Here is an 11,081-nt window from a genome sequence, read left to right as displayed (position 1 = left end):
ACGGGCGCCGGGCGCGCTCCTCCGGCTCCGCTGCTTTTGACACAGTTTGTGCGTTCTGGGGCAGCACCGCTCGGGGTGAGGCTGCCGAGCGCTGGCCATAACCCATCACGATAAACTATCGCGATAAACGCGCTGTTCCCCTGCCGGGCTCCGGCTGTCCCACGCTCCTTTCAGCCCGACCGAGCAGCTTTAGCACAGTTTGCGCTCTCCGGGGCAGCACCGCTCGGTGTGGGACAGCGGGACTGTGACCATGACCCGATYCCATGTYCCATCYCCATAACCCGATCGCTTCATCCCYATCGCGACATCCTTATGGCGACATCCCTATCGCGACATCCCCGCCGTCCTCCTGCCCGGGCGCCCTCCTTCCCCCCCAACCCGCAGCTCTGGGGCAGCGCCGCTCGCTGTAGGGCTACCRGGCTATGTCCAKAACCCGATCCCATGTCCCATACCCATAACCCTATCGTGATATCTCCATCGCTTCATCGCCATCGCGACATCCCCRCCGTCCTCCTGCCCAGGCACACTCCTTCCCCCCTCGATCCCGCTGCTTTAGCACAGTTTGCGCTCCCTGGGGCAGCACCGCTCGCTGTAGGACCGCGAGACTGTGACCATAACCCACCCCATAACCATATCGCGACATCCCCATCGCGACATCCCCGCCGTTCCCCTGCCCGGGCGCGCTCCTTCCCCCACGACCCCGCTGCTCTGGGGCAGCGCCGCTCTCTGTGGGGCTACGGGGCCATAACCCGATCCCATGTCCCATCCCCATAACCCGATCCCATGTCCCATCCCCATAACCCGATCGCGATATCTCCATCGCTTCATCGCCATCGCGACATCCCCACCGTCCTCCTGCCCAGGCACACTCCTCCCCCCCTCGATCCCGCTGCTTTAGAGCAGTTTGCGCTCCCTGGGGCAGCACCGCTCGCTGTAGGACCGCGAGACTGTGACCATAACCCACCCCATAACCATATCGCGACATTCCAATCGCGACATCCCCGCCGTTCCCCTGCCCGGGCGCGCTCCTTCCCCCACGACCCCGCTGCTCTGGGGCAGCGCCGCTCTCTGTGGGGCTACGGGGCCATAACCCGATCCCATGTCCCATCCCCATAACCCGATCGCGCCGTCCCCATGGCGACATCCCCATCGCTTCATCCCTATCGCGACATCCACTCCGTCCCCCCCGCCGCCCCGGCCCCGCGTGGAAGGGGCGGGGAGGGGGCGGAGCGCGGCCTCGCCTCTCGACCAATCGCGGCTTAATATGCAAATGAGATGCCCTTATTTGGGCGTCGGCCCCGCCCCCCGCGCGCCGCCCGCTCCCACCGTGTAACCCATTCATGTCGCSGCGCGGGAACGGCCGGCGCTGCCCGCGCTCGGGGTGGGACCGGCCGCTCTCCAGCTCCGTTTCTCCCTTTCTTTTGGCGATTTCCCCCGAGCCTGTGATTTGTTTTTTTTTCATTTTTTTGTTGTTGTTGTTTTTCCTTCCTTTCTCCTTCCTGGATTAGGCAGCGAGCGATCCCTGTCCCCGCTGTCTGTTTGAGGAGCAGGTGATGCTGGTGAGCGGCGYTCGGTTTGCTGGATGCGGCTCCCTCGCCTGCGTGTGAAGGATGRTGATACCAGGCAAGGCTGAAGCAGCGTAACTTTTACTTGGCAAGAGGAAAAACTTTCTTCYCCGTCTGAAGGCGTGAAAAACACGTAGCGTTAAAAAGCAGAAGAAGTTGGTTTCAAAGCTGAACTTCACTTTTCCTGGGATTTGTGTGTGTCAGATTCAAAGGCTGCGTCGTTTTGATCCTCTTTTTCTTTTCTTTTTTTTTTTTTTTTTTTTTCGACCACCGAGATCTACACTCTTTTTCTTCTCTCTTATCTCCCGAAAGGAAACTGTTGCTAGTTGGAATAGACATTTTAAATGTTTGGGATTCAAGATACTTTAGGAAGAGGACCGATTCTGAAAGATAAATCTCTAGGTTCTGAGATGGATTCCGTCAGGTCCTGGGTCAGGAACGTTGGGGTTGTGGATGCAAACGTAGCAGCACAAAGGTAACCGTGACTGTTTCTCCCCCGTTTTCCCCCTGCTTGTTATTTTTTCTTCCCAAGCAAGACTTTTCCTTACTCCCCGTCGTTTGCATTTCAGATTAAATTTATTTTCTCCTTTGTCCCCGTCCCGGTCTCCTTCACTCAAGGTGGTAGCCAGAGCTAGGCAACAGCGCTCCAAAACCGGAGAGAGCATCAGGAGCCCTAAAATGCAGTTCGGGGCTCGGATGACAGCGGGATCGGATCATCCTTTCATTTTCTGCCCCGGGAAGGAGTGCAGGGCGCTGGGCTGGTTGTTCCCGGCGATCCGGGCTGCTCCTCGCTCCCTGCCGGGCCAGAGAGCGGGATAGAAGGGAACTAAGCCAGAATTAACTTCAGTGGGGATGTCAAACCCCAGCCCCSGGCCCGTTTGTTTTTCAATTCACGGTGGGCATTTCCAGAATGGGTTCAGGGCAGGCAGAGCAGGGTCCGAGGGAGCAGCGGGGAGGGCACCGCGGAACCCCGCGGGCATCCCGCAGCCCGCCTGGAGCACCTGCCCGAGCGYCCGAGAGCTCTCCGCCGAGCCCAAATGTCCCTAAAGACCCCGAAATTTCGGCTCGACTGTTTGTTTCTCGTTTCTTTGGGCGAGTTATCTCCCTKCACGCCCCTCTTTTATTTTCTCTTCCCAGCCAAATCGGCACAGGACAGTTATCCCAGTCTCTTCCCGTTAGGGATAAGATGATGAAAACCCTTTTAGGTGGTTTTTTTTTTCCCCTTCTTGCTCTCTGGATGGCTTTAATAAAAAAAAAAAAAAAAAAAAAAAAAAAAAAAAAAGTTAAAAGAAAGGAAAAAAAAATGTAGTAGCGTAGGGGAAGACTAAATTGGGAGTCCCGGGGAAGAAGTCGAGTTTTATTTAGGATTGGAGACGAGGTGAAGGGCACGAAACAGCAGAAGGGACTTGGGATGGAACAGGGACGTTTTRGAAATAGCACATCCGTGCCCCCAGCGCGGCCCGATCCGGCAGCACGGTCTCCCAAGCGCCATGGGAGGAGTTATCAGAGTTTTACGAACGCCGATAGAGCGTTTAATAAATTCGGCTGAAGGGGGGAAGAGGTTTATCCTCGAGGAAAGCGAAAGTAAAAGGAAGCGGCTGCTGAGGAGGCTCCGGTTGACGGCAGCGCCGGAGGTGCGGCCGCTCCGCGCTGCCCGCTGGCATTCCCAGTTTTCCCATCCCGGATATTCCTTTAACAAACCGATAAATCCGATTTTTTTTTTTCCTCCCAGAACGAGAGGCAGCCCCAGAGTAGGTGCGGTTGTGGCGGGTGCGGTGAGTTCACACCGTCCCTCCCCGGCGAGGAAAACACGGGGAATCATCTGCAGCTCTCCCAAAGACTMCGATACTTTTGGCGATGCTGTGGAGCTGTTTCGGGGGCTGAAAACCAAACCTGTCCGGTTCCTCACCAGTCTGGCACAGACTTTATCTGTCTATTTATTAATTTGGAGGTGCTCACGTGCCCCTATTTTCTCCGCAGTGGGTAGAAATTGGCTTCGGGGAGAGGGAACTCAAATTCCACAAAAAAAAAAAAAATAAAGCTGCAGTCAGGGATGTTGGGGAGAAACAGAAGCATTTGAATCTTTCCGAGCCGGGAAACGCGTGAGAATCATCACGGCGTTTTCTGCAGCCGGGGACAAGATTTAGGCAAAGGCTGATTCACCCGAGTTTAAATTCTTTCCGTTGAAATCAGAGATCGGAGGCGCAGGAATGGGTTCAAGTTGAGTCAGTGATTAAGAAAAACTCCGCTGCCGAGGGAAGCGACCGCTCTGCTGAAAGTCCCTGCCCAAAGCGGAGCTCCACAGGGCTCTTTTAGGGTTTCGCCCGCAGGAAAAAGGACCGGGATGTGCCCAGAGCACTTCCAGASCCCTCTGACACGTTCCAGCCCCTTCCCAGCGCCGCATTCCAGCCGGGAGCGGGACAGGCAGGGAAATAGGTGGGGAAGGAAAACACAGGCTCTGCTTTTAGCCTTCAGCGAGAACCCCTGTGCCCATCACAGGGGAGCGGGGCCGCGCCGCAATTTGGGGTTCCGGGGCCGGCCCCATCCCGGTCAAAGGGACGCTCCGAGCGCGCTCTGCCTTTTCTGTCGATGTTTTATTTTTATTTTTCTTTTTTTTTTTTGCCGTTGCTGCTGCACAACCTGGTAATGTCTTTGTCTCTCCCCCCCGACCCCATCCCGTGTGTTTCCTCCACAGCGGAGTAGCTTTGTCCAGAGCTCACTTTGAAAAGCAGCCACCCTCCAACTTGAGGAAATCCAATTTCTTTCACTTTGTTCTGGCTCTCTACGACAGACAGGGGCAGCCCGTGGAAATAGAGAGGACAGCTTTTGTGGACTTTGTAGAAAATGATAAAGTAAGGCTCGCTACCTTTCTTCTTCCTCTTTTCCTCTCCGGTTTTGGTTTTCTCCCCCCTCGTTGGGCTCCCAGATCCCGGTACCTGTTCCCAATAAAACCCAGCCCGGRTTTGGGCAGGGTTCAGGTGTTGTGGTAGCCCCGCGTGTTCTGCTGCGGTTTAAAAGGGTTTGAAACCTCTGCTCTGTGTCAGGAATTTCATTCACCTGCTAGAAATGAAATMAATTAAATTCATGGGGGATAAATGAATTTTTTTTTGTACCTACCAGATCTGCCAGGTTTTATCAGTACCGGAGCAGAAGTGGAATCTGAGCTGTAATGTGTCAGATGAGCTGTTGATCGTGGTTCTGTGCATTTCCTAAAGCTCCAAAATCAATGGCAGGACTCGAAAAACATTTGCTTTTGGATTTTAATTCCATGTCTTGACCACTTCGCATTTTTTCAATTATTTTCTTGGCCACCAACAGGATTTTGAAAAATTTTGAGTCATAAATAATTCTCCTAATAGGAAATCACGTTTTAAAGAAGTGTGAGAAACATCTCTCTTCKGGAAATAAATACCAACATTAACTCAAAACAACCCAATTGCAAAGCAGTGGCTGCAGAAAAATCAAAACCCACAGGAAAACATCAGTTTTCCCCCCGTCAACTGATTAAAAATGCTCAAATTTCTTCCCTTGCAAAAGTTGAGAGTGTAATGGTGAATGAGGGAGGGAAAGAARTTCCTGAGCTCCTGCAGGAACGGATTTTGTGGCTTGTCCTGGGTCACTCGGARGGTTCATACACCCCAATCAGAGCATTCACCTCGCAGAATTTAAATGCACTTTGTTGTCACTTCCATCGTGGTTATCAGCCCTTGCATTTTAAATGTGCCGAGGGTAAGTTCTGGAAGGACTTTTTTTCCCCTCTAATTTTAATTTTTTTTTTTAATTATTTTTAATTTCTAATTCCCTCTCAGGAGCAAGGCAACGAGAAGACCAACAACGGCACTCACTACAAACTGCAGCTCCTCTACAGCAACGGTGAGTCCTGTGCAGGGTCTGATGCCCAAAATACCCCAAAATTCCCTKGAATGAGACCATCAGGGCAGGGATGGGCCCTGGAGTTCACCAGGGCAGGGCAAACGGAGCTCCCCGGGGTGCTGAGGGCTTTTGATCGGGCTCTGAAAGGGTTCATAATGCTGCTTTTAGGGCACGGTGCCTGTAGGGCGCCATTTACCCCTGTAGGGTGTCATTTACCCCTGTAGGGTGTTATTTACCCCTATGGGATTTGATTTAACCCTGTAGGGTGTGATTTACCCCTGTCGGACATTATTTAGCCCTGTAGGATGTGATTTACCACTGTAGGGTTTTATTTACCCCTTTAGGACATGATTTGCCTCTGTAGGACATGATTTACCCCTGCGGGATGTGATTTACCCCTGTAAAACATTCTTTATCCCTACAGGACATTATTTACYCTYRTAGGGTGTTATATAACCCTGTAGGATATTATTTCTCCATGTAGGGCACTATTTATCCCTGTAGGGTGTGATTTACMCCTCTAGGATCTCATTTACCCCTGTAGGACATTATTTACCCCTGTAGGGTGTTGTTTGCCCCTGTAGGATGTGATWAACCCSTGTAGGATATCCTTYATCCCTACAGGACATTAWTTACCCCTGTAGGGCATTATTTACTCCTGTAAGATSTTGTTTACCCCTSTAGGGTGTTATTTACCCCTGTAGGATACTATTTGCCCCTATAGGGCATTATTTGCCCCTGTAGGACATTTTTTCTCCCTGTAGGACATTCTTTACTCCTGCAGGACATTCTTTACTCCTGTAGGACATTCTTTTTCCATGCAGGGCATTATTTACCCCTATAGGGTGCTATTTGCCCCTCTAGGACAATTTTTCTCCCTGTAGGACATTTTTTACCCCTGTAGGACATTTTTTACCCCTGTAGGACATTTTTTTCCCCTGTAGGACATTTTTTGCTCCCTGTAGGATATTATTTCTCCCTTTAGGAAATTTTTTCTCCCTGCTCTCCCCTCCGCAGGTGTCAGGACCGAGCAGGATCTCTACGTGCGGCTCATCGATTCCGTCACCAAGCAGGTGAGCCCTGGGCTGGCCCTTCCTCTTCTTCCAACATTTCCCTTCCATTTCCCTTCCATTTCCCTTCCATTTCCCTTCCTTTTCCCTTCCATTTCCCTTCCATTTCCCTTCCTTTTCCTTTCCATTTCCCTTCCTTTTCCCTTCCATTTCCCTTCCTTTTCCTTTCCATTTCCCTTCCTTTTCCCTTCCTTTTCCCTTCCTCTTCTCCCAACATTTCCCTTCCTTTTCCCTTCCATTTCCCTTCCATTTCCCTTCCTTTTCCCTTCCATTCCCTTCCATTTCCCTTCCTTTTCCCTTCCTTTTCCTTTTCTTTTCCCTTCCCTTCTTCTTTTTGACCTTTCCTCAGCTCTACTGCAGAACTTTTTCAGAGGGAAATCAAAAATTCTTCTCCCGAGATCTTTTTTTCCCCTCTCTGGACTGTCCGTTTTTCCCACTTTGTGGCAATATTTATGAATTTCTACCCTGCATGTAAAAGGTGACGATTTGCAGGGTTAAAAACCCTTCCCCTCGCACCTGAACMTTCTCAGGAATAAATAACCCCAGGAGCTGCTGCCTCACCCCTGCTCTCCATTTCACAGCCCATCACTTAYGAGGGCCAGAACAAGAACCCCGAGATGTGCCGGGTGCTGCTCACCCACGAGGTCATGTGCAGGTAAGAGCGTTTTATTGGCTCAGCATTCCGGACTTGGTTTATCCAGCGTTTCTGACTTGGTTTATTCAGCATTTCTGACTTGGTTTATCCAGCATTTCTGACTGTATTCACCCAACATTTCTGACTTTATTCACCCAACATTTGCGACTTTATTCACCCAGCATTTCCAACTGTACTCACCCAGCATTTCTGACTTTATTCACTCATTATTTCTGACTTTATTCACTCATCATTTCCGACTTTATTCACCCAGCATTTCTGACTTTATTCACTCATCATTTCTGACTTTATTCACCAAACATTTCTGACTTTATTCACCCAGCGTTTCTGACTTTATTCAACTGGCATTTCTGACTTTATTTACTCATAATTTCTGACTTGTTTCACAAGCATTTCTGCCTTGATTCCCCCAACATTTCTACCTTTATTCATCCAACATTTCTGCCTTKATTCCCCCAACATTTCCGCCTTTATTCACCCAACATTTCCGACTTTATTCACCCAGCATCTGCGATTTTATTCCCCAATATTTCTGCCTTTATTCCCCCAGCATTTCTACCTTTATTCCCCAACATTTCTGCCTTGATTTCCCCAACATTTCTGCCTTGATTTCCCCAACATTTCTGCCTTGATTTCCCCAACATTTCTGACTTTATTCCCCCAACATTTCTGACTTTACTCCCCCATCATTTCTGAGCTTTTCTCCCCCACATCCTGGAAAGGCCTTTCTGAGGAAGTTTTGTGTGCAGAGGTTTGGATTTCCTCGTTTGTTTATTTTCTTGTTGACTCAGAGAGGATCTCTCTGCAGGAAGAGTTTCTTTTTACACGTGGGTAATGCTTGCTTGGGTTCAAAACAGATATTTTTATTTTTTTTTMAATTTTTTTTTTGCCTGCAGCAGATTCAGCCACCACAGCTGCACTATTTTTGCTTAAAGCAGGCCTTTGTATGTGTTGCTTAAATCAAGATTTTTATATTATTATTTCCATAAAATTTCTGCTCACCTGATAAGAATGAGCAGTTTAACTTCTGTATTTTTACCTAGAAACTGCAAGGGTGCTCTTTGTATCATTTCCTTCGATGAAACATTTTAATTTCCTTAATTAAAGCATCACCGTTAATGTGCTTTATTAATTTTGCATAATTCTGCCCTGGCAAAAAGAGAAACCCCTCAAACCAAAACACAAATCCTTCCTTTCCGTACACGTGACCGATATTTAGAGGCCTTCCGCTTTTGAATTTTTAAAAAAAGGGTTTATTTTTAGCACTAAAATTTCTAAATTAGCCAGTGAAATGCCTGGAGGATGTTTTTAATAACATTTGTATAAGTCTGAACTTACATGTACCTTATGTATGTACCTCGTGCTTCCATGGTAACTTATTACTTCTCCTGTCCTTGGTTAATTAAATTTTTTTTTTTTAATTTCAATACATCCAACAATGCAAACAGCCGATGTTCTCATATTAAARTGGGCTAAAATGTTTGAAAAAACATGCGTGGAACGTTCCTTCATGAAACGGGAGGCAAACCCCACGTGTGACCTTTATGAAACACAGTTTRTGATTTATTTTATCGCTGCTGCCAGGGGGTTAAATTTAAAATCGCTGGAATCAACGTCGCTCCTTTTAATGCTGCACTTTGCTACTTGACTGGTACTTTTTAATTATTATTTTTAAGTTGTTTAAAGTATTTTTTAATTATTTTTTAAGTGAATGTAGCACTGGGAGAAGTTGATTTGGAATTTTTATCAGGGGGAATTCTCGGTTTCAGTTCTTAATTGCGTCAACGATTCTGTTACTTTTTGATATAAAAGGATCGAGTGYTCGATGTGAAACAAGTTCATTGCTTCTCTGCTCTGCTCAGCTCTCATTAATTAAGCAAATGAGCTTTTGACCAATATTTCCATATTTAAGGCCAAACACGAGGTCTGTCACCTCTGAGGGACGCTCTGGGCGGGATTTACAAGGACCCGGTGAGGCRATGGCAAAGATCAAAGGTGGATGAGTGACTTTGGGGCACATTCAGAGCTCGTGCATATAATTATATATTTATCTAGAATTATATATTTATAAAATGTGTGTATGGATGCAAATATACATCCCTGTTGTTGAGAGATTTCGCTAGAATTGGTGAAAATTAGAGAAGAAAAATCAGATTTCTGGTGCAGTTGATGTGGTGGCAAAGGTCAAAGGTGGATGAGTGACTTTGGGGCASATCAGAACTCGTGCATATAAATATATATTTATACAATTATATATTTATATTTATATGTGTATCCATGCTGTTGAAATGTGTCACTGTAACTGATGAAAATTAGAGCAGAAAAATCAGATTTCTGGTGCAGTTCATGCAGTGGCAAAGATCAAAGGTGGATAAGTGAGAAGTGATTTTGGGGCACATCCAGAACTCGTGCATATAAATATATATTTATACAATTATATATTTATATTTATATGTGTATCCATGCTGTTGAAGATTTTTTTTGTAACAGGTGAAAATTAGAGAAGAAAAATCAGATTTCTGGTGCAGTTGATGTGGTGGCAAAGATTAAAGGTGGATGAGTGACTTTGGGGCACATCAGAACTCATGTATATAATGATATATTTATATAAAATGATATATTTATATATAATTGCATATTATAAAATGGGTATATGGATGTACATGTGCATCCATGTTGTTGAAAATGTTTAACTGGTGAAAATTAGAGAAGAAAAATCAGATTTCTGGTGCAGTGGCGAGGATCAAAGGTGGATGAGTGACTTTGGGGCAGATCAGAACTCGTGTATATAATTATATATTTATATTTATATCTGCATCCATGCTGTTAGAGGGTTTAACTGTAAATGGTGAAATTTAGAGCAGAAAAATCAGATTTTTGGTGCTGTTGGGTGGTGGTTTGTGATGCCAAACCAGCCCTGAGCCCATTTCATCTCTCCCTGCCGAGCTCTGCTCTGGAAGTTCAACTCTTCCAGCACCTTCTGCCTCAAACGAAGCTGTTTGATTTTAAATTAATTTGGGTTTTCCCACTCCCTCTCCCCATATTTGACCCCACATTTGATGGGATCAAATGCTCAGCTCAGCTCTGACCCTCCCGAGCTCCAGCGATGCCCCCAAACCTCCTCCGCGCCCGATTTGAGGCGGCGCCCTACGAACCGGAGTCATTATTCTGATTATTCTGATTATTCTGATTATTCTGATTATTCTCAGCTCTGCTGCTCCGCAGATTAACCGAGGAGGAATTACAACCCGGGGACGTCCTTCCCGTGTAAAACACGGATTAGGGAAGGAAATCCAAAGCTCTCTGTACCCTAATCAAGACGTTTGATTCGAAACGTCGCCTTTTCCCGCAGCATCTCCGACGCCTCACTCCGAATCGCGCCGGGGGAACGGCTCCAACTCCAGTTCAACTTGACATTTGATTGCGTTTCTTTTAAGCACAATAATCAAATCTTCCTCATTGTGCRCCGCTTAAGTGGCAGCATCAATTTTTAAAGGCCCCGGTTTAGTTTGCGTCAGGCGCAGCGGATGAAATTTTAATGCGCTGTACCCACTCTGCTGTCGAGGTTGATGCCTCCTCCTTTTGAAAASGAAAACAAGAAGGGTCTGTCTGTCTTTCTGCTCCTCTTCCAATCCTCCCTAGTTGAAGGTTGGGTTTGTTTTTGTTTTGTTTTATTTATTTTTTTTTGTAGGGGGGATTTTTTTCCGTCCGTAACCGCACGCGGAGATATTTCATTCGCCGCGCCTCTGCGAGCGCCCGTGCGCGCCTCAGACAGTGACAGATGCCTGCTTAGCAGGAAAGTTGTCTAAATATTGATACGGCTGCGCCAATCTGTCAGAGCCATTGAAAGTTCAGCTCTCAATAATTAGTGCTTTCAGCGCTTCCAGGCCGGGAGGCTCCGGTTATTCCTTCCCAATC

The 11,081-nt window shown here is 47.4% G+C and overlaps 1 protein-coding gene across 1 annotated transcript in view; it reads left to right on the top strand.

Moving 5' to 3' along the window:
* The first annotated feature begins 1,909 nt into the window (after window positions 1–1,909).
* The window catches only part of LOC130586030 (transcription factor COE2), a 13,363-nt gene continuing 4,191 nt past the window's right edge, over window positions 1,910–11,081 (top strand). The window contains exons 1-5 of the mRNA XM_057386731.1: window positions 1,910–2,040; window positions 4,261–4,417; window positions 5,375–5,438; window positions 6,456–6,511; window positions 7,090–7,163. Of these exons, the coding sequence (XP_057242714.1) occupies window positions 1,910–2,040; window positions 4,261–4,417; window positions 5,375–5,438; window positions 6,456–6,511; window positions 7,090–7,163 (482 nt within the window). The remainder of the gene's footprint in view (window positions 2,041–4,260; window positions 4,418–5,374; window positions 5,439–6,455; window positions 6,512–7,089; window positions 7,164–11,081) is intronic.

Source organism: Malurus melanocephalus, unplaced genomic scaffold (genome assembly GCF_030028575.1).
Source record: "Malurus melanocephalus ecotype Western Australia unplaced genomic scaffold, MMel_1.1 scaffold_1039, whole genome shotgun sequence".
In the NCBI taxonomy this organism is placed as follows: Eukaryota; Metazoa; Chordata; class Aves; order Passeriformes; family Maluridae; genus Malurus; species Malurus melanocephalus.
The sequence above is the reverse complement of the archived record's forward strand: the minus strand, read 5'-3'. Positions and strand labels throughout refer to the sequence as shown.